Here is a 23,107-nt window from a genome sequence, read left to right as displayed (position 1 = left end):
CATTCTCCTCTTCGGAGAGCGAAGCAAAGGGTGCAGGCTGCCCAGCTGCGGGGCAGAGGGCGGCTTGCCCACCCCACGCTTCCCCCAGTAACACCTTCCGTCTCCTGGCGCCTCGCCTGCTGCTCCTGCGCGCTGCTGCAAGCTCCTGCGTGGTCGTCTCGGTTGGGCACTTCTCCATAAATTCTGGCTTAAAAGCAAGTTGCAGGACTTAAGAGAGAAAGCTGTTTTCTCCTGTGATAGGTCTTTTTGTTAAATAAAAGCAAGAAGTCTGAAAACAAAATGCTAGTGCACATCATCACAACGTCAGAGTTGAGAGGGATGGGAAAATAGATGTGAGGAGGGGAAAAAGATGCTGGAGAGATGGAAAGAAGCTGGTGCTGTATCTGCAGTCATCATAAATAAGTAGAAAGGTGCTTATGCTGACAGAGACAGCTGAACAAGAACCAGTGAGCTGAAGTTATAAATGAGAAAACATTTAAAGAACACATACTGTCAAACATGCCTCTCTAACAGGCAGAACAACCCACCCCTGTGCAAACCCACTGCCCCGAGCCATGCTCGCACGCCCTGGCCACGCGCAGGGAGGGTCGGCCGCATCCCCGGGGTGCTGGGATGGGTCCTGCGCTGCCTGCGGGACCCGAGCAGTGGGATCTGCACAGCAGAGGATGGCTGCAGCGCATGCAACACTGGGACATTGTTTAAAGAAGAAAAAAAGCACACTTGGACTCTTTTTTTTTTTTTTTTACTTCATGGAAACTTTATAAACACTTGAAGTAATCTACGCTTTTACATGACAAAACGGCTCCGACGGCTGATGTCCGGGGGCCCTGCTGCGCTGTATGGGACGAATCCCGCGCTCCCAGCTGCGTCACTCCTGTGGCACTGGCAGCAGGGATTGTGCCCCACAGCCCTTCACCAGCACAAGCGAACACCCTACTGCCGCTCCACCGCTGGTCCCCAGCGTTCAGCTGTATGCACGGAGGAGGGAAAACCAGCACTGACACACATGTGACAAATGACTTTAAAAGGACACAATGAAATAAGTTTCTAATAAGCTGCTTCCCTCCATTGTTTACAATGTCAGACTTAAAACCAAACTCCCTCGGATTTCTTTCTTCCCACGGACCCCAGCTCTGTCCTGCAGGCTCTGTGCCGGGCAGCGAGCACGAGGCTGACCGTACACGAGCAGCGTGGGGGATGCAACAGCCAGCGTTTCCAACGGGACGGGTACGGTGGGCACCAGCGCTGCACAGCGTCCACGTGCAGCGTGGGGGGGTGCCACCACCAGAGCCACCCGGTCCACGGTGGTGTCCACGGAAGCCTGGGCGCTTCCCAAACCGACAGCCTCGAGGGGCCCTCAATGCACAGCCCTGAGAGGGGAAGGCATTTTGGGAAACGTTGGCCTTCTGTGGAGGAACCACTGGCACAGCCACCCCAGGAGGTGACGAAGCCAGTCATCCCCAAAGAGCAGGCTCGGGCGCCAGTGCCTGCCCGCAGCAGGAGAGACCAGGGGCTGAGTGGGTGCCGCAGGCAGGTGGCTCCACTGCCTGGCTGCTGGAGAGGCTTCCCCAGCCGTCACAGCCATTCTGGGCTGGTCAGAGCGCCTCTCTCCTGCCTTCAGACTCGCTGGCTCACAGTCTTACCTGCTCTCCGAGATACCTGATCAGAAAAACATGATGCGCTGTTTCGGTGCTGCTCACACCTCCCGGCCACTCGCGAGAGGGTGCAGCAGAAAGGGCTCACCATAGCTTTGAAAAGCCCTGAGATGCCGGTGTGTGTAATACAGTCTAGGCTTTGATACCACTGTTCTGTTTGGTTTTTTTTTAAAGCCACTTTTATGTGCCGCTGTTCAAAGCAGGAGTGCAGGAGCGAGCAGCTGGGGCACCGCCAAAGCCCGAGGGAGCAGAAGCACCATTGACACAACACGTGTGTGTCCAGTGAACGCCAGAATTACATTCAGCAATAAAGCAGGCAGGCGCTAGATGCACACACAAGGCAAGCATCAGGAGACAGCATGGGAAGGACCGCGGCAGCGTCCCACCGGCAAACCTGTGCCAGGCAGGACACAAAGCGCGCTCGAGAGGATGGAGCAGCTGGGAAGCAGCTAACGGGGATGTTTGGCCACCGGTTTGGGAATGCTCCCAGCACCCAAGGAAAATCATTCAAAACAGGGAAGCTGCCTTTGGGCTGGTGAGAGGAAGCAGGGAAGCCACTCATTGCCTATTTACAGGTAAATGCTACAGCTCAGGAACTGAGCCCTGGTGTCAGCTGGAACCACAAATAAGCCTCTACTGTTAACAGGGGTACTAGGGGTGGTCCTGGCTAGGAGAAACCTTTCCAGACCAAAGGGCATCATCTACACGGCCGCTGCTGAGGAAAAGAGACTGGACATCTCTTGGATTGGAAATTAATGTTACAAGCAAACAAGAAACTGTGTGCCTTTTAGAAAAATGGTGGGCTTTGACCCATATTCAGCGAGTTTCAGTTCCTCGCTGCCTCTGTGCTGGCCCACCAGAATAACCCCGGGGACAGAGACTTCTCAGTGGGCTCGTGGGAAGTGGATCTGGTGGGAGAGTGGCTCCTGCGGGAGGAGGAGGAGGAGGAGGAGGACCGCCTGCTGCCTCCTTCTCCCAGCCATGCTCTCGGAGGCTGCTAACCCGACCGGCACTGCCTGGAAAGCCGACAACGCAGGCAGGGGATACAGCCCCGCTCAGGCAAAGCCCCCGGCACAGCTGCGTCTGCTGGCGTGGTTTCCCAGGACAGGGGCACATTGATGCCGGGGAGGAGATGAAGAGATGTCCCGCAGAGCCAATTCCTGTCCTGCCTTAGCACAAGCAGCGTTTCCAGTAACATACACTGCTCTCCTACACACTGACAAACACACTATAGCTTACTGAGTGAGGAAAACATAACATAAAGGAAGGAGCTTCTCATGGCAAGGCGTCCAACCCAAACTCCGGTCGCTCTGCCCTTGCCTCCAAGCACGGGGAGTCAGCCCCTTGCATTTCGACTCCAACGTCTCCCAAGGTCACCCTTGCCAAGGTGCATTTCCCAAAAAGTGAGCAGGTAAACAGCCACTGCCATCCTCCGCTGTCCCTTCCACAGCCCGTCGGCTGGATGGCTCTGCCCAGCGCTGCCGGTGCTCGCCCAGCCCTGCAAACGCTGCGGGTCACCTGCAAGGGCACACACGAGTACCCTTCACAGCCTGCGCAGAGAGGAGTGGCGGAAGGACTGGGAACAGTTCAACACAAATGTCTGGGTAGGGTCTTCTCTCCGTCGTTGTCTCCCTCTCTTCTAATTTCTTGAGCCACTTACGACAGCATGCTCCGAAATTATCGTCCGGTAAGATAGCTGCTCTCCAGGGGCACTGGAACTGGAAAAGTCTTAGCTGTGACACGTCCGTTTCACAAGCACAGAAAACCTCCTGGGTCTAGCTGGGCTGAGGTGGTTACACAGTCTGGAAGAAGAAAACAAGCATGCTCTATGCAGCAGTGTAAATTCATCAGCGACGGCAAAACCACAACCAGAGCAAGCCCAGATCTCGGCACTGCTCACGTAGCACTCACGTTTACCCTGAGTGCTGCAGCGAGGAGGCTCAGGAAGGGAAGAGCCGGCTGATTTACTCCACCCTGCCATATTACCCCCCCCAACGAAGAGCACGGGCCACCTCCAGTCATTGTCTTTCCTTCTGCAAGGGTCTCCTACAGGAAGGACATTTCTCCTGATCTTTCTTTTGAGATTCCCATCACCTCCACTGGACTCTTACCACCCCATAAATGCTGAATTTGTGTTACAAGTGTGCTTTTGGTTTATTATTTGATTTATTGTCATAAACACATACCTTTAGCCTCAGCTCTCATCACCTGGGATCCGGCCTTGTGGTGATGAAGAACTGTATATAAGGAAGTAGAAGAATACAGAAAAAAAAAAAATTAATGCAATAAGCAAGCTCAGACTCAGTTCCACAAACCTAAATAGAGGGCTGGGTAACAGTCAGGTCAGGGATATATTTTTCAATATAACAAGTGAACTCACTGTCAACACCAGCAGACAACATTTATCACTCACATGCAAACCTTGCACTTTTGGCAGAGGTTGGTGATCTTTAAAAGCAGGAAGCTGAAGCTTATTTGAGCAGATATTATTACAAATGAAATCTGCTGCCACAAACCACAATGCTTGCAATTCAAAGCCCTGCCATTCCAGCCTAGCCCGAAGGCTTCGATGCCCAAGCTATCACTCTATCACACCGTACCTCTCTGTGGTGGAGCTATACCTGCACATACATTGTGTGTAGGACCATCCACTCTCTCGTCTCGCATCTCTGCTCAGCTGCTGCGATCTAACCAGCCCTCCTCATCTCTCCCATGATCTTATCTCTGCTCTTCGCAAAGGCTGAGAAGTACAACGTGCACTACGCTGACTTAGATCCACACACATGATAGAAGGAATCCATAGATATGCTTATTACTTAGCAGATTTACATTTAACTTATCAAGTCTGTATCTGGATTCACATTTTACACTTTGTGCTCTTTGTTTAGTTTCAGCATTTTAGCTGAGACCCATCATCTGCCCACGAGTACGAGCCAAGGTCGGGGATGGAGCTTCCCGAGCTGACTCGCTCTGCCTCGGAGGGAGCACCCTATGCAGCAGGGCTGCTTTTATATACATGCCAGCTTCACAGTGCCAGGCTTACTTGCTTGTTCTTCGGGAAGCTGTCTCAAAGAACTTTGTCCTAGAGGCCACCCTGCAAAGAGAACAAGAGAGGTCACTCTAGTCATCCGGTAAGGCAATTTGCTAATTAGATCCCATCTGTGCCAGGGAAAAGAACAGTAGCATGAGCAGACACTGAAGACGATCACCTTTGAACAATGTCTTTTCTGCCAAGGCAGCAGCCGCACTCCTCATGCTGCCAGCTCCATTCTGCTCTGCCTTCACACCGCCCTGGCCAGGCAGCCCTCGATCGCTTTTGGCTAGACTGCTTATTTCCATGCTCTTGCTTATAATCCTATGTGCTGGTTTATAAACCTGCATCCATCACTTTTTATGGCCTCTCCTTTAGTTTTTACGTGCTTCATATTTAGCTTCCAACTGTCCTCATAGAAAGAAAAGTTCTACCAAGTGATTCAGGAGAGCAAAGGCAAGGCCTGTTCCTGCCCTGCAGGTGCGGAGCTGAACCTCACGCACCTTTGCTGGACTAAGGAGTGAACGTGCAGGACTTGGATCAGCTGCACAGTGTGGCTTTATCGGGGGCTCTCCGCAGAGAGCAGGGGCCAGCGCAGAGCGAACTCGGGAGCTGCTCCCACAGCAGGCGCTTCCCCCAGGACCGCTCCTGGAGATCGTCACTCGCGGGCTGCGTGGCTTCCACGGTACAGAGGCACTTCAGTGTTTTTGCACCTCGTGTCACTACGGGCAGGGTGAGGCCCCAGGGGTGGCCCCCGCATACCCCAGGGCTGCGGCGTGGTGGCAGAGTGCCAGATGAGGGGCATTAGCACAGACTTGGGGTGCTGCCCTGCTAGGATGGCAGGGGAACGAAACGCGCATCTTTGCTGGATGCGCAGCAGCGAGCTCCGCGGCAGCACCCAGGTTACAGCCTCCCCACCAACCGGTCCTGGATGCTGGGCTGAGATCCCAGTGTATTTAGTCACAGTTTTTTCTGTTTTTAATTCCCATTGAAGCCAGCAGGGCTTCTGTTTCTTTAAAATCTGAAAGAAATCTGATGATGAAGCTGAACACCATCCGATTCCCTTAAGAGAGATCCAAGCTGGATCTTGTCCTTCCCCAGGAAGCGTCTCAGTTGAGAGGCTTGCTCAGAGCCAGGCAGGGAGGGGCTCTCCAGCTTCACTGACACGAGAAACAGCACAGAAGGTGACGGGACAAAGCTCAGCCCCAGGGCTGTACTTGAGAAGGTTCAGAGCTTTGTTTTTCCTGCGTGTGTTTGCTTTTGCTATGGCCACGCTCCCCTACCAGGCCGTGCCCTCTGCACAGCTTTCCAACGTGATGTTCAAACCCGCGCTTGCACCGGTGTTGAAGGGGATGTCCATGGGCTCCAGCCATTGTACGCCACTGGCGCTGGAAACCAACATGGTATTTCTCCTCCTTCTCTTCCAAAATTCCCGGTAGGTGACACCAGCTCCTACTCCTGCCGCCGGGGCTGACCTTGTCCCCCTGCATGCTCCCCAAGCCCCGGGGTGCCGGCAGCTCCCTCGGGCCGAGCTGCCCGCCCCAGGTACCGCGTGCCCGCTGAGGGCTGCTGACTTACACAGATGAAGTCATCTCTTCTGCTGTTCCTGCTATCAGATCCGGCCTCTGCTCCAGCCTCGGAGGGACAGGAGTCCTGCATGGTGGGTCTGGAGGTCTCACGGGGGGACGCGTTATCACAGGCTTATCGCCATGGGATCGTGGCTTAGGGACACCATCGTACTCGCCTGCAAGGTTGAGGATTACAAACACTGAGTACGAAGCTTTGGTGGAGGGCTAGATGTTTATGAAGAGGCATTAAAAAAGTTAGTGGGCTTAGTTCTGTCTGTCTGTCTGCCCCAACATCCTCTCTTTGACAGCGGCCAATAGCCAGAATTTAGGCAAAGAGTCCCAGGAAAAGGCAGTTCCCATTCTGCCTGCCCCAGCACAGCCTTCCTGGCACTAGAAAGAGGGGCTGAAGCTGGACCCTGTGATGACAAATTTGATATAGTTGCTGATTGCAAAGATGATATTGCTTGGGAACGACAAGTTTTCTTAAACAAAACCTGTGCAGTGCTGCTCTTCAAAAGTGAGAGGAATAGCACAAATCGGCGATCCCTGCAGTTCGGGGCCATTGCTTCTCCGAGCTTTTATCTTGAGCAGTGGCACTACCTGTCCTCTCCCCTGGCTTTCTGCTCTGCTCACAGGAGTTCCTGCCTCGGCTGCTTTTCTTCCTCAAGATCCAGCCAACCTCATTATTCAAGGAATAAAGGAACAAGTGTCAGACTTTACCCGACACCCCTGGTGACCCCACACCTTCCCTCCAGCGCCCAGACCTGCAGGGCGCATTTCTGTAAGACAGCAATCTTGCGATCTTCTCGTCTGGCCATTTATATGGCTCGAAACCATCTTAAGGGCTGGGTTCCTGCCCTTCCGATTTAGACATTTCCACTGCTAGAGAGTCCTGTTCCTGATTAGAAATAAGTCAAAGATGTTTTTCTATTTGGTAAGATAATTAATTGCTGCAACTACTTAACCAAGGCTTTGTCAACCCCTTAGTTACTGAACCTTATTATATCCTGGTGTGCTAGCTCAAACACCAGTCCTTAACCAACTCTCTTCCATACTTGCACTTGTAAATTCTGATCCTAAATTTTCCCCTTGGTAAGCTGTATAACTTGAATTTCTCAGTAAAAGGCCTGTTTTCTAATCCTTCAACCCATACTTCTTTGTTTCTGCAGTTTTTCAAAATTATCTCCAAACTGTGCACATTAAAAGCTCAATACAGCGTTCTAGCACTGATATGCAAGTATCAACACAGATGTAATGTAACTTTATTACTACTTCAGTGTTCTTCTATATATACGTTCAAGGATCAACACAGCCAGTTTTATTACGCTGTGGCTCCAGGACATGCTGTCAGCACGCTATGTGTGATAATGCAAAACCTTAAAACTTGGAAGCACTAAATGCAGTTGATGTATAAGCCAACTTTAAAAGCTATCTTACTCTTCCAAAAGCAGATTTCCAGCTACCATTTATGCGACAAATTTAAGTTAAGCCAGTAGTGTCAGTCAGATGAATTTGATGTTTGTGCTACCCAGCCGGGCCTTTCTTCTTTCTCTCCATTGCGCATGGGAGTCATTTGTCAAGAATGCAGCCTGGGTTTTTATTTTCTAACTACAGGACTGTGAAGCTGTCAGGGTATGACAGCATCTGAAAAGCACTGGAAAGTGCACAAGAAAAGCTGGCAAATTGCAGAAAGCAATACATCTTTTATTACGACCATCGTCCCGAGTATTTTATAAAACTCAGCACCAAATACCTGCTGTTACAGCAATGCGTACTGTCCTGCAAAAGGCTCCCTGGCGATGCAGGGGAGAATGTCTACAGACATGCAGATACACAGACACCTACCTGCCTTCCTCCACTGAAACGGACAATACCAGCTCAGATCTGGCCCCAAACAAATTATTTCTACCTGTAATAAATTTCTGTATAAAGCTTATTAGACTACAAATAATAATCATTATTTATATTTAACACCAACAGATGAACTGTTGAAATAAATGTTCCCAGTAAAGCCTCAGTAAGCCAGAAGCTGCATCACAGGGGGCCTGACAGATAAAACCATCAGAAACTAAAATGTGAAAGTGACTCTTGCCGTTTTCCTTGTCTCTGCTGAGGAGAGCACTGACAATCCAGAGTGCTTACGGCTGGTTACACCGGGTACAAATTGCTTTGGGCTTAATGGTCTTTATATCATTACTCAAGCCTGAATTTTATGAGTCCGCTGAGCTAGGTTGAGCTTAGCACAAGCAGAGGCTCAGCTACTGCATGGAAAGCCTGCTTCATCTGACGCTGGTGGCATCTGCCTGGCTCAGCAGAGGAGGGGCAGCACCAGCACTGGGTTCTGCAGGCTGCTCCGAAACCCCGCAGCAGCCACACCCCCAGTAAGCAACAAACCAAAAGTACCCACTGTCTGAAATAAAACAGGACAACTCAGGAGGCCAAGGCCTGACCAAACCCTTGGGCTGCAGGCCCGTGCCCACATCTCAAGCTCTTCTGGTCTCCCAACCCCTCTTGCTGAGCTACATCAAGAGGACTCAAGGCAAGAAGCCCACCACCCGCTCCGGCCGTCCTGGCGCTCGATGCGCAGCGGGGAGGGCTGGCTCAGCGCATAGAGCTTTCCTCGGGAGAGCGGCACTCCTTCTGCCTCGCTTCGGTGGGACCCCGGCGCGAGCCACGGCCCCGGGCGCACGCTCACCCTCTCTGCCATAGATCCCCGGCCGGGGAGCCGGTCTCCTGGCCTGAAGAGTGGAAGTCTTCAGGGCAGGGCTGGCCACCACCCCGTTGGCAGCCTTGCCGGCAGGCTTCACTCCTCCGTCCTGCAGCCTGGCCACCAGCTTCCCCACCTCCGCCTCGGCGCGCAGGTCGGGCCGGCCCTCGGTGGGGGAACGCCCTGGCTCGTCCCCCCCTGGCCGGGGCGCGGGCAGGCGGCTGCGGTGCAGCGGCTTGGGGGCCTCCGCGCCGCCGCTGCTGCTGCCGTTGGGGGTCTGGCCGTGCCGGTTTTCTGCGGAGCCAAGGGGACAGATAGCCATCGGGTTAGGAAGCAGCGCGGAAGCGTCGCAGTCTCTGCCCCACGGGAGTGCAGAGCTCTCCCCCAGAGCTGCACAGCTCCTGCAGCTCCGCGGGACAAGCACACTCACGGCGGGGAGCCTGGAGGAGACGCCTGCTTTGGCAGTGATGGTTCCTCACTCTGAGCAAAACGCAAACAGCAAGTGGCTCACGCAAATGCTGAGGAATAAAGAAAACTGAAACAATGCTGAATATAACAGAATATACTACGGGTTTCTTTTAAATTTCCAGTACTTTTGCTCATGAGAAGTTGTGTACCATGCTTTTATGTCCCTCCAAAAATCATGCATCTCATTGCTCTTGCTGTCCTAGAGACCCACGCACAGGATGCAGAAGCGCTGCTATGAAACTGATTGTACCCTGCAGCCTTGGTGCAGACAAATGCTAATGCTTCTGCTCCCAGTTTGGAGAAACATTAAATGCAAGGCCATCTCTAATTACATGAGCAGTCTTGTGATTTTAAAGAGCAATTTGAATCAATCATGTTTTGCCAGTGCCAAAAAGTACACTTGTAGTATTAAGCCTAAAACATCATCAAAGCTCTGAAAACCGTAACAGAGTAAAAGACTTTTCATCTCTTTGGTGATGATGTGATCTAGGGCACAGATTGCAACGACAATTAGAGGAAATCGGGTGCAGAGAAAAACATGATTTTAAATTGACATGCCCTTCGACATGATAATAAGGGCCTTATCATTTCCTTACAATCATATGAACTTAACAGCAGAGTTGTACTTGGTCTAGAAAATACTATCACTGGGTCCTGAAAAAGTGCTTCAGTGTTCTTGCTCTGGATGTAAAATCGCCAGCAGCTAAGCCAGCCCCGCAGACCCTCTCGGGACTGATGCACTCTGGCAGGACAAGACTCCAGCAGCACCCAGCCAACCCCCAGCCCGGGCACACTCGCTCCCACCCCACCAACTCTGCTCCTCATTTGCATTTGCAAAGTTGCATTTGCATCACTTTGCATTTTTGCCTCTGAAGCTACAAAACCTCTCCACTGGGCTTCTCATAGGCAAAATCCAGTCTTAGTTTAGCTAACAGAGAACGCTGCAAGTAAGAGAAAAGAAAAAAAATCCCAGTGGAGTCTGAGTTGTGAGATGATGCAACCTATGTGTGAGTATTTTTTTGCTTTCCTTTCTCACTGAACAACAGACCTCACTGTCTGCCGTGTTCATGGCCTGGGACGTACAGTCCTGCTATCGTTATCTCCATTGCTGCTGGAAAGGTGTTAAAAGAAACAGGAGGGGTGAGATGCAGGTAAGGCATCAGTGACCAGCTGGACTGACCTCCACTTTCTTCCACAGAAGCACCGAAGAAGACAGGTCTTTCCCTCAGAGGACGTTTGGAAATGGTGATGGGTTTGTGCCGCCGGGCAGCCACCCTGGGAGGAGGCACCGGGGGTGCGGTGGTGTCTTCTGGGGGGCCGGAGTAGATCTGTAAAGGCAGACACGTTTAGATGACCCAGCCTGATGTGAAGGGGCTGCTGCCTCACCTCCAGCCAAAGGTCCACCCGCCCAGCACAGAGGTGGATGGTGTCCACCACCGACACCTTCCCCATGGCCCTGCCCAGCCTCCAGCAGCACATGGTACAGAAACACCCCCGCGCCAGGCGCCGCGCCGGCGTGTCGGGCAGCCCTCCGAGGACAGCATGCCACAGCCGTGCTCGAAGCCGTCAGGTCCCTCAGCTCTGGGAAGGAGTTTGGCGGTTGAGCCACGCCAGGAGCAAAGACCCAGCTCCCGCACGGCAAGCGGCCACCCGCTGCCTTTGCCAAGGGCTGCCCTGCTCCTCTCTGCCTTCCAGCATGCACAGAAGCCGTCTGTGGCCTGAGTCACCTCTGACTGACCCAGGAGGGCTGGAAAAGCCAGGGCTGCTCCAAAGCATCCCAACCAGCCGCAGCCCATGAGAGCCTGGCGGGGCCCTCACCGCCCTTTGCTCCAGCCCTGCGACACCAGCTCCTCCAGCCTCCCCGGCGAGGGACAGACAGCGCGCAGCAGCTGCTCTGAAGGGTCGGCAGCACCCGGGAAAGCCCTGGCTGCCAGTGCTAGAGAGGGGCTGGAGCAGGGCTGATGCTTTAGTTATGGCTCTACAGATGTGTCCTGCCACGGGCTTTCCTACCGACAGGCTGCCTGCTCTGCACCTTGCACACCCACTGCAGCAACTGCAGCGCTAAACTAATTAACACAGCAAAATCACAAATACAGACACAATGTGTAGAAGCAAACTATCCTGGAGCAGATGAAGGAAGCTTTGAAGCTGACAGGTGCTGAAAAACATCAAGATTTCCACACCAGCGAGGTGATACAATCTACAGAAAGCACCCAAACAAACCACTGCATTGTTTTAGATTTAACGCTAAAAAACCCTTCAGCTCTTGGCTTACAATGAAGTGTGTGGCACTATGAAATTATCTTGGATGAAATGCTGGCATAAAAACAATGCTGCTAAAGAGTTTTATCTCCTTTTCTCACTGGTCATATGGCACCTACTTGGTTGGGTTTAGTTTAGAGGTTCTTATTTATGTCAGTGCTTTTTTTAAGAGCTGAAAAAGAATTAAGCCTCTGGTCAGTCTCTTTGAAGATCTGAAACAACACATTAAGGACCAAAACCAACTGCTCTTGTGTTTTTCCCATGGATATTAATTGAATTTACATCAGGCTTTAAAGAGTGAGTTACTATGGACGGGGTGGCACGGGCTGCCGAGACCCGAGGCTGTGCTGCCCGTCCTGGGAGAACGTGGAGCTGGTCCCTTCCCGGCTGTCAGCAGGAGACGCCTCAAGCCCAGAGGACGAGAGCTCACACCAGACCCAATCGACGAGCAGGGTCACCGCTCCCTCGTTTCACGCTTTGTTATGGAAGAACAATTTTATCGTGTCACCCAGAAAAATTTTTAAATGAAGAAATTAACATTCTGATTTTGATTAAGTACGCCATTTTTGTAATTTAAACCAAAAGCATGTTCTTTCTTCTCCCAGCCAAAGAGCAGTTCTGGGAAATCAAGACAGAGGATGAGAGAGAAGAAACATGCCCCCACTTTAACCTTCTTGATCCCAAAGACCAGGTAGCGTGTACCACGGTGAGGGGGGGCACCGGCCACCTCTGCAGCCGGGCTCCCCATACCTCTCTTGCCTGGCCAGTGCAGGGGCAAGGTCGGACCTGAGCTGCGCCTCGCCTAGTCTGCCCAGGCTTTCACGCGGTATAAATACAGTGTGCTGGTACGCGGGCTTCGCTCCTGACTTAGTCTGCCCTACTTTGCATGAAGGGAGAAGGAACGACACACTCTGCAGCCGCCCGTGCAGCTCCTCTTGGGGCATTTAGGGCAAAGACCCAGACGAGCTCCAAACCCCGATCTCATCATTTCAGCTGCTTTTCCTTCCGGATTCGGTGACACGGGGTGGCTGCTGATGCTTAATGCCAGCAGGGGCTCTGCCCTTTGTGGGGGCAGTACATTTTCCCCACTCCAGAATACAAGGTCCGGTGCATTCCCCCTGCCTGGATTCAGAGGAATTTGGTGTGACATTAACAGCCCATGATTTAAAAGCTGCAGCTCGTGTATTATTAAAATAGCAAAGGTTTACCTGCAGCAAGGCAATTTTTTGGAAGCAACTTCATTCCTATATATTGACAAGTGTCCAATATTGTTTTTTAAAGAAAAAAAAAGTGTTAAGTTCCCCATGGATGCTTATACAAGTACCACAGAATGCTGTTTTCACAAGATGCTTTTCAACATCTGAAAACCATGCTAAAACCCACCACAAACTACTGTTTTTAAGATGTGGGTGCAGCCTCTGCTTTGCTTCTGCCTTCTAAATGAAAATCCAAGTTAAAGAACTTGAAGATACAAAGATATTGACAGACCCTCATATTTAGAAGGTTTGTACAGTGAAGAAGGTGCTTCCAGAGTGATCAACTTATTTAATTTAACCGTGGCACTGAAATATAAGCTGTGAAAACAGTAAATATCCACAAAGACTTCATGAATAGTTACTTTGTCCTTAGAGTCTTCATATTGCACTACATAAACCATATCCCTCTATTCTTCCAGACTCATTTACAGTGTTTGCTCATGTGTGAGCTGAAGACACTTTCAGCACTGACACTGAACTTACAAGCTCAATCTAATAAATGTTACTTACTTAACCTTATTGCTGAAGAAATTAAAAGCAAGCAGAGAGATGTCTGGCTTAATTAAAGATTTAATTCCAGCTCTTAGAGGTGGCAGTGTAAATCGTGTGTTGACTCAGCCTGCACTGCAGGCTGTACAAGAGGGGAGGACAGAGGCTCAGTTCTGGAGCAAGTTGTGCAAGGACCCCAGCACCCAAACGATTCCCTGTTTTGCTGTGGGAACTTATTTAAAGCATTTGCAGAGTCCTACAAAGAAACTGGCTTGTGACTTTCATGAGCTTCTTGCGTGGATACTCAAAAGTCTCTCTGAGCTCTTTCATCCCGTTTCTCTGGTTTCAATCCTCAGCACCACAACCGACTCCCATGCCACCCATCTGGTCCCTGTTTGGTTGCTCCGACTCCACATCCACTGTTGCAAGGACCCTGCTCTTTCAGCTTCGTCCTCCTCTTCCTTTCCCGAAAAGGGAGCTTCACTTCTGCACGTGTGCTGCCCTGTCTGCTGGGAGCGCTACTCCATCCTCCTCACAGCAGACAACATCCTTTAAGGGATGGCTTCAAACTTTCCCTACCTCTAAGACGTAAGAGATTGTTTGGACACTGTAATGTAAAGTATTATGAAAAGCTGAAGGACCAAACTCACTCCTTCGAACCTAGTGCTATTATCAGGAAAGCAATCTGGTCCCATACGCTGATCTGAATGCAAACACTGCTCAAGTTTCTAAATATTAACATACAGCTCTATCATCCTCCAGCCACCCTGAAAACCCTAAGTCATTGTATCAGATATCACAAGGAGAAAGCGCTAATACAGAAGACAGTGGAATATTCTGCTTTCCATCAGGAGACAAAACGCCACACGACAAAAAGCTGTTGTCTACATGCAAATCTTCAGCACCCACCACAGCAGACTAATCCAGACTGTGCATTTAGGCAATGCTCTCAGACAAAAATACCCAGCAAAGATCCCATGAAAGGCAAATGCTGCTGGAGCCCTCGCCAGGGTGCACTGCCCTATGCAGAGCACTGCCCCAACACAACAGGCACCGTCCGCTTGCTGAAGTCTTCTCTGACTGCTCAACCCCAGGCAGCAGCTCCCCTCCCCAGACTTGCCCACACCATCCCTACAGCTGGATCTGAACAGATCGTATGCACAGCTGAATTATTTTCATCAACCTTTCAATACTTGTCTGCTTTGGGTTTTTTTCCCCCCTGTATTAATAGCTGTATAGCGTCTCATCTTGGACTGTGCCTGCTGAAACCAGTTATGCTCTGGTCTAGCTCCTGTCTTCAGCAAAGGAAAGCGTAAAGTCCTGTAATGTCCGGGCATAGAATAGGTTTTTTTCATTAAAGATTCCTCTTTCTTAAAAAGAAAAGCAAAAAACCCTAGACTCAGGGTTTCCTTCAGAACTAGCTAAAGGCAACAGTGAGGAGCATATCTGCTACACTTTTTGTTTCCTTCTGAAGCATTTCAGAACAGTATATTCTAAAAAAAAACCCCAGCCCCTAAGGAGACTCCAGAAAAAGGAGCCAGAGCTCTACATCGTTGCCACAGCAACAGTTTGCACGAACACGATGGAGCAGCCAGGAGCTGCGCAGAGGCGCTCCCGGGGCTGCCACCTGTACCTTCCCAAAGTGCTCGATGAGGATCTCAACTACTATGTTTTGGAACTTGATGTTCATCATCGCTGCCACGGTGTCCTCCTGTGCTCGCATGAGGGTAGGTCCAAATATCACCCCCATGTTAGACGGTGACATCAGATTCTCTCGGCTGTGCTCACATATGCTGCGGAGAGGAGGGAAAGAAGGAGTAGGTTTTGGTTTGGTTTGTTTTTTTTTTTCAAACAGATCTTATTCCAAGCAATAAAAAAAGAATACAGTAAGAATCGTTCATTCAATTTTCTTCATTTTGTTTCAGCAGGATTTGTTTCCCAGCGCTACCAGAGATAAAACATGTCCCTAGCTACGACATGCACTTTTGGCTCGGACAACTGTTTGGGAGAGCAACATGCTGACAGTATTTTTATTTGATCCCACTCCTAGCTCATCTTTGAACTCTGTAATCAAAAGTCGTCTGTGCAACACACACACAAAAGGAATAATTTAAATCAGAATATCCTATTTATCCAGAAGTGACTTTTGGCTTTAGTTTTTCCTCTCTCTGAAGGAGGACTGAACGAAGGAGGCACACTTTGGAGTTTTTCAGTAAATCTCTACACAGCACCTTCCTTCTGAAAGAACCACCGTTTTCACAGAACAGAGCCCTCTCTGTCCAGCAGCCTTCAAGTTTTGGAGGAACACGCAAGCCTGCGGAGCAGCACCGGTTGTTGACTGAAGTAATAACCACCTAGGTGGGCACTACCGGTTTCCAGAAGTGGACCAGAGGAGAGAGACTCTGATGCTGACACATAATGAATTCTGGGTTTGCCCTGTAGCTCTGGTGTTAAAGAGGTTTCTGTCAGCACGAAGGGCAGAGGGAACAGAATGTAAGTGTAAACACTTTAAGGAATAAACACAGTGACCACAAGTACAGCATTAGCTTCATCGGACCGCACGCCAGACACTCGCAGCTCTGCCACTTACACAGAAAGGTTTCTAAAACCCACACAAACATGTGCGTGAAAGGCTGGAACCGCATGGCAGGCAGGATCCCCCAGCCAGCCCTCCTCGCCCCAAAGAGGGGGCATGGCACCGAGGGGCCAAGCACTCGCCTTCCAGTGCCAGGGCGTGACAACCCCAGGTCAGCCCTGCTTATTTCTGAAACAGTCCGGTTTTGGAAACAACTTCTCCAGAGGTCCAAAGCAAGCCCTGTCATACAAAAGCCATTGCTTCTGCAAGCCCTGGTCCTTCCTGACCTGCACACAGATTGCTCCCTTGCTTTTGAACTTCAGCATGGCTTGTCACAAGCCTCTCTCCCCGCTGCGCCCCTGTTCGTCCCTGGGGTGGAGAGGGCAGAGCTTCCACGCTGAGCCTTTGCATTCAGTGTGACATGGAGGCCCGAAAATAGCCATTTCCCAATGCATTGCTGGTGCCATTATCATCAAGTAACAGACTTTTTCAGTGGCTCACTGGCAGAAGCACGTGGAAGCAGTGCTGCTCAGTGCCACCAAGCATCCAACACGCCTGTATGAGAACAGAGACTGACACGTTTAAGCCTTCGTGCTGCTCCAAGGGCTCAGGACATTGAATCCATAGAGCTGGAGATAAAACCAAAGCATGCTTCATGTTTAGCCCATGGGCACAGGTCCTACAGCCGTTCCCAAACACCGGAACTAACGTTCTTGTTAACTGGAGTGAGAGGTGACAATTTATAGCTCTGCTGTCAGAGGGTATTTTCATTTTAAAATTATTTCCTGCTTGGTGCTTCTCAGAAAGGGGATGAAAGTGGCAATTAGAAAGAGAAGCATCACTTAATGCAGTGGGTAACAAGGATAATCATACCATTTGTGCAATCCAAATGTAAATTCCGAGGGGGACTGTGGCGGATACAATTTTCAAACCTGCCACAAAAAAAGGCTTGTTCTGCTGATTCCATTATTCCCCTCACTTTGGCTTTAGAGAAAAACATCTGCTTACTTGACGAGGTGTTGTATGAGGAGCTCTAACATCTCTCTGTTCTTGTCAGGTAGTTTATAGACCAGCGCGTGAATGGCTCCTAGCCTGTAATCCAGGTTCTCAGATTCTGGAAAGAAGTAACACAAAGAAAAGTTTGTGCCCACCACTTTCAAAGTAAATACATAAGAGAAAGATAAAGCCAAAGAAAATCTGTGGGAGCTGTTCCTTCTGCAACGTAGGGCTGGCTGGCCCAACCCGGTGATGGGAAGCAGAAGTAAAGTCAGATTACATAGCAACAGGGCAATCATTGTGAGAAACAAAATGAAGTGGAAAGAGGGAGAAATGAAGCTTGAAAGGGAGCTCAGGGTCACACTCTGCCTCTCAGCATGGCCAAGGAAACAGGCTCGGCATGGCTGGGTACTCCCCTTTGCACCCTCGCCCCGCACACCAGCACACCTGGGGAACACACGGCCTCTCTGCTGGGTATCTTATCAGCCCAGATAGCTGTAACACTGAACAACGCGGTAAAACATCCTGCAGGGAAAAAAATTGAGTCCCTGACCCAAAGAGGTCACCCTTAGAAGCATAAATAATCAAGAAACAATAAAATACTCGGTGTGAAAAGAATAGTGTGGGATCTTGGTAGCTGGGAAGCTTAATGGTGCAAGTTTCTGGGGGAGGGTAGGGAAGGGATTATGGTTTTGCACATACCCAGCCATCATTGGTTTAACCAGTTCTGAAACTAATAAATCTTGGGCTTGAGCACAATCAGTAGGTGGTGGAAAATTTTCCTTTCCAAGAAAGAACAAGTGTTATTAATTCTCCAGAGGTCCAAACTGAGGAGAGGCAGGCGCTCTCCCACCCTCCCCGTTGACTTCAAGGAGGCATGAGGGTGTGCAGGATGCTTTAACCCAAAGTGTTTCTGAGTGTGCCATGAATTTCCAAATGCCAGTACCCTCATGCTGAGGGAGATGACCAACTCCCTGTATCCCTCTAGTCTCCATCTCAGCATGCTGGCTCTCAACACGCTCTGAGGATGAAGCCAGTTCGAAATTATTACGGCTTATTTGAAATGGCCGTAACAACAGGACAGCCGAGGACTGGCCGGTTTAGCACAGTTGATGCCCTATCAGTATACCCATGTTACTTGCTAATCTCCACTAATACTGGCTGTGTCTCAGTCCCAAGAGCTGCAGCAGAAAAATGTCTTTCATGTACTGGAAGACGCTTTGGATTCAACATTCCAGGACAGATTTCATGACCTAAAGGGAGCACCTATCTATCTGCGTGGCAACAGCACACCCCATTCCCTCACAGGTTTTAAAATAAATATATTAATACTATTGAGAAACAATTCTTCTGGGACACTTGTGCTGATTTCAGGTTAGTTGACATCCCCTGGCTCTCCAGACCCTCCGAGAGCATGAAAACCTGTTAGAGGGAAGAGCACTACAACAGCAAAGGAAAGAAGGGAAGAAATACCACCACCTCCCTTGCACAATTAAGCACTCAGAAGAGAGAGTCACTCCTCTTTCTACAGGGGGAAGCAGCCAGACACCCCACTGTCGGGCTGGCAGAGCTCTGTCAAGTGATTTTGATGTACACTGGTTGGGGAGAGCAGGGCTAGGGACTGTCGGGCAGGGCAGCTGCGGGACTTACTGGCAGCCAGGACCAACTCTTTGTGGAGCTTGTACGTCATGACGGGTTCAGACAGGTTCCTGCAACAACCGGAAAGAAAACTCAGCTCTGGCAGGGCAGCGCGACCCACTCGTGATGGATCTCCAAGGAACAACGGGCAAACCTGCTTCTTGCCCTCCAGCACCACCGGTTCCCGGTGGCATCTCCCCCCCAGCCAGTATTAAACAGTTTTCCCCATAGGATGTGAGGTTTCCACAACAGACATATTTCTAAAAAAAAAAAAAAAAAAAAAAAAAAAAAAAAAAATCCATTCCTCTTCCCAAAGCCTTCGTCACTTCTTTGCCCTTTCCAACAGCCAGATGTTAACATCTGGCAGTTCACTCTGCTTTTCACCTGGATCAGCCCCAAGCTCCTTTGCCCACTCAGGGCAGGTGTGACCTGCAGTGCTACCTGAGATAAAACTTCAGTGAGCTGGTAATCGTTTTGATGTCCCAATCGCCGCTTTGGAGATCCACGTCCCCTGGACATTTTGGATCTAGAGGAAGAACAAAATGTCTTTAAAATAAGGTCCATTTTGAGGTTGTTAATAAATAGCACGCTCCCAGGGAGTGTATGCTCTCGAGACAAATGAAGCTACAGCAGCACATGAAGAAAGCTGCTGATTCTCACGGCTGGGAAAAGCGAAACAACAGTACCAGTGTCAGTATTTTGGAAAGGCTGAGGAGCAGTGCTAACTAGGGACAAAGGAAGAAGCAGAAGGTAACATTTCAGCAGTGGTGAAAAGTTAGTGAGGGCATATCCTCTATAGTTTGCTTTTTCCCAGCACAGCCAAGACTGGCAGAAACGACACATTTCAACAGGTCCAAGACAAGCTTTCTGATACCCAGAGTAATCTAAGTGTCCAGCTCCAATCCCTCCTTCGCAGCTACTCCCCTGAAGGCTGTTCTAGAAACATTCCCTCTCACTGCACGGAGAGGAGGGAGCTCAGAGGAGGAGGCACAGCAGCGTGGAAGTACACTTTGCTCCTGCCTATCCTCACTGAACAACCACATAATTTCTGTGGTACGATGAAGTAAAGGACATGGTTGGAGGATGGGAGGCAGCTGGACTAAAGAAATAAACTGCATGATTTATTTTAAAAAAGAAATAGGACTAGAGACAAAAAAAGAACAAGGAAAAAACCCCCCTATCTCCTTACTGAAGTTCAGCATGAAATCCTTCTGCAGCAGTTATTTCTGTGTTGTTGGACTTTTCATCGTGAGTTCGTACACAGTAGGGTGGCAAGTGGTCAACCAGACCAACGCATATAAATAAAACAAAAAACCGCTCACTGGTGGCGTTCAGAGGAGAAAACCACAGAGCTACTCACAGGGAGGGTGAGAATCAAGAAGCAATAAAAACTTAGGCTAAGTAATTAGTCATCAGGCAAGCGTAACCGGATAGCTGTCTGAAGTCGTGGCTCCATGGGAATCGGGTACAGCTATGTGTCAGCACAAACCAGCCGTTTTAATAAACAACAACAATAGTAAAAGCAATAGTAACAATAGTAAAAAACAATAGTAAAAGCCTTTGAATACTACATTAATATCAGATATCTGCACAGGGAACTGGTGCAGGCCTGAGGCACACAGGTATCAATGTAAACATACTTTCTGCCCTGTGCTCCAGCCCCTCGGGCAGGGATGGTGGGAACAGCTCAGCCTTCGGGCATGTGGGAGACCGACCCTCGGGGCTCACTTAAGGGGCTCGCAGCATGCCCCGGCCCACACGTACCACGGGGCAGGGGCACGATGGCCTCAGCCAGGTCCCAGCCCGGGAGCACCTGTCCTGGCACAGAGCAACACTGCTGAGCCCCACAACCTGCTGCAGGGAGTTTAACCGTTTCTCACACGAAGACTGCCCACCAATTTACACGCTTGTATGAAATACAAGATTCAGTGCACAGAAAGGCTTACAGCAGAAATGCATGCATTGACTTATTAACGTATACATTGCATACAGTGAGGTATCCCAGTCCTTCTGGGTGAAAACCTTAAACCAGGGTAACGGCCTCCCTGCGGAGGCCACCTTCCCGGTATAGCTTTCCGCGATACCCCACTGAGGAAAAGTGTCCCCCTGAGCTCATCTGCGGGGGCTAGTTTAGGAGGTAGCCGTGCTGGACCCATGGGACAAGGCACCTCCCCATGAACAGCATTGGCCGGGCGAGTTCCCTGGCAGCAGTGCTGCAGGAGGGGCTGCCCGAACACTGAGGCCCTCAGGATCCCGCACGCTAATTAATGAGCGCTAACCTGCAGGTCTGGTTCTCATTTGCCCTGCCTAAATAAGAATGGGGACCCAGGCTGTTACCAAGGGAAAGGAGTCGTGATGGCTGGGTGAGCAATGATTCTTGCTGTTGCCTGACTGTCGGGTGATGCTGGCAAACCCGTGCCACGTGCGCCCAACCGCGCGAGCAGCCCCGCTGTCCACAGCCCCTCCGCTGCTGCCGCGGTTTGACCGGGAGCTGCCGCAGCCCCGCTCCGCACGCTGGGAGCTGCCGGCCATGCAGGCAGTGGAGGAGAGGGCTCGGGCTCATCTCTCTTTGACTCATGTCCCGAACCCTGGGCCTGTGTCAGGAACGCGTCCCCAGCACGTGACTCCAAAATGCCTGAATATTTTTAGCACACGATGGGAGAAGGCTTGTCCCCACTGCTCCAGGGTCACTGCCTCCCTTTATCTCACTGCTGCTCACTTAACTTAAAACGCAGGTTGCACCACCAACAAATAAATGCAGTTTAAAGGGAGAGGCACTAGAGCAGGCTGCAAAAAAAAGCCCAGAAAAGAAGGGGAAGATGTGCCTCAGAGGGGCCACAGGGACCAAAAACCATGCTGGACATTTCTCACTGTGAAACCAGATCCTCTCTGTCCCTCTTAAACAATACAAAACCAGGACAATCTAGCTGCACGGAATAATTAATTCTTACCAAAAAAGGCATTCAGCAACTTCTGCACCTGAATATTGCTGCCAACAGTCCGGTAGACGCCCTCCGTAGTTATCCCTAAGCAGGAGAAAGCCAAAGAGCATTAGCCAAAGGTCTTCCCCAGCTGGTGGGAAGTCCAAAAGCCCCATCTAGTGGAACTCCTCTCCCAGCTGTCGGGGTGCTGACTCAGCAGGAAAGCTTCTGCCCCAGGAACCACCCGGGGCCCTGTCCCTCCGCACCCCGGGCTGCCCCGCAGCAAGGGGCTGCTGCTGCCCGCGCCCGGCTCTGCTGGCAGAGGGCAGGGGGCTGCGGGCAGGAGCTCGGCTCGCCCACGGCGGGCACGGCCACCGGCACAGCCAACGCGTGGAATATGCGCTCGAGCTGGCAAGCCCTACTGCCTAAATACTCCATTTCTGGAGAGTGCTGCTTTAACACGAATTTGTTCAAATTGTCACAGAAGGCAAACGCATTTAAGCAGATTCTTTGAAAATATTAGCCAATGTTAGGAAAGACAGAACTGCTGCATTTGCCCGGCTCTGTGAGGAGGGTCTCATTACCCTGCTCCTCCCCACTTCAGCGGGGCTTGGCTGGCCACATCCCCCAAAGGTTCTGGAAATGAGACCACTGCCACCTTTCCCTGCAGCAGCCTGGGGATCCAGCTGCTCTGGAGTGATTTATCTTTGTCCTATAGCCCATGCCGGTGATGTACACTGGTACAAGCTGGGCGCTTCATGAAAGACCAGAGGGTGAGTTAGCATCCACCAGCCTGCTTCTGTCCTACTGCTTTTAACAAAACGGGTCTGAATAACCCAGTACCCCAGTTAACCCCTGCCTGTGCCCCCAGTACAGAGCTGTTCTCCTTCTGCCTAACAATGAGTTTTCTCAGAGCCAACCGATGAATGAAAACAGCATGAAGGTGGAAATTCAATCCTAACCGGAATTGGGTGTAACAACATTCCAGACCGTGCAGGATTTCTGCTCTTCTGACATGCGTTCTTCAGTCAATGACATGAGACTTTGACTTTTAACTAACAGCGCTACGCCGCAGAAAATGCAATACAGTTCCAGGCCGCGGGCAGCAACGCGTGCCAGGACGGCGGCACCTCCTGATGCCACGGCGGGCACCTTACCTTTCGTTTCCACTGCGTTGATGCACTTCCGTACAAACTTGAAGCCGACCTCATTCAACTCCACTGTTTCAAACAAGGGAAGCAGTGTTAGCTGCCTGAGCACCAGCACGCGGCTCCCCGTGGAAAACTACTGGGAAGGCCCCATACCCAGACCCTGCTCGGCACACAGAGCTGCAGTGCCCCAGCGCAGAGCCAGGTTCACACGTGCATCTGCATCGTGTACGTCCCTCCATGAAAACACGGGCATGCTTTAAATCCTGACAAGGAATTATTAGTCCCATATGTTCTCCACTTTTCCTCAAGTCTATTTTGAGTTACAGCATTGCTCCCTACCCCCTTTCTGTCTTTAATAATAAAAGCGTAAATCAGAGTCCCGCCACATGT

General features: G+C 50.7%; 1 protein-coding gene across 2 annotated transcripts in view; it reads right to left on the bottom strand.

Moving 5' to 3' along the window:
• Positions 1 to 736: 736 nt before the first annotated feature.
• Positions 737 to 23,107, bottom strand: part of OPHN1 (oligophrenin 1) — a 71,591-nt gene continuing 49,220 nt past the window's right edge. For both annotated transcript variants that reach the window (XM_076347112.1, XM_076347113.1), the window contains 12 exons: positions 22,724 to 22,786; positions 21,597 to 21,671; positions 19,087 to 19,171; positions 18,658 to 18,716; positions 17,020 to 17,125; positions 15,070 to 15,229; positions 10,610 to 10,757; positions 8,950 to 9,255; positions 6,265 to 6,430; positions 4,699 to 4,749; positions 3,842 to 3,892; positions 737 to 3,457 (listed from right to left, as the gene is read on the bottom strand). In XM_076347112.1, coding sequence (XP_076203227.1) covers positions 3,850 to 3,892; positions 4,699 to 4,749; positions 6,265 to 6,430; positions 8,950 to 9,255; positions 10,610 to 10,757; positions 15,070 to 15,229; positions 17,020 to 17,125; positions 18,658 to 18,716; positions 19,087 to 19,171; positions 21,597 to 21,671; positions 22,724 to 22,786 — 1,262 coding nt within the window. In that variant the 3' untranslated portion in view covers positions 737 to 3,457; positions 3,842 to 3,849. The remainder of the gene's footprint in view (positions 3,458 to 3,841; positions 3,893 to 4,698; positions 4,750 to 6,264; positions 6,431 to 8,949; positions 9,256 to 10,609; positions 10,758 to 15,069; positions 15,230 to 17,019; positions 17,126 to 18,657; positions 18,717 to 19,086; positions 19,172 to 21,596; positions 21,672 to 22,723; positions 22,787 to 23,107) is intronic.

Source organism: Aptenodytes patagonicus, chromosome 9 (genome assembly GCF_965638725.1).
Source record: "Aptenodytes patagonicus chromosome 9, bAptPat1.pri.cur, whole genome shotgun sequence".
NCBI classification, from domain to species: domain Eukaryota; kingdom Metazoa; phylum Chordata; class Aves; order Sphenisciformes; family Spheniscidae; genus Aptenodytes; species Aptenodytes patagonicus.
Note: the sequence above shows the minus strand (reverse complement) of the source record. Positions and strands in the feature narration are given on the sequence as shown.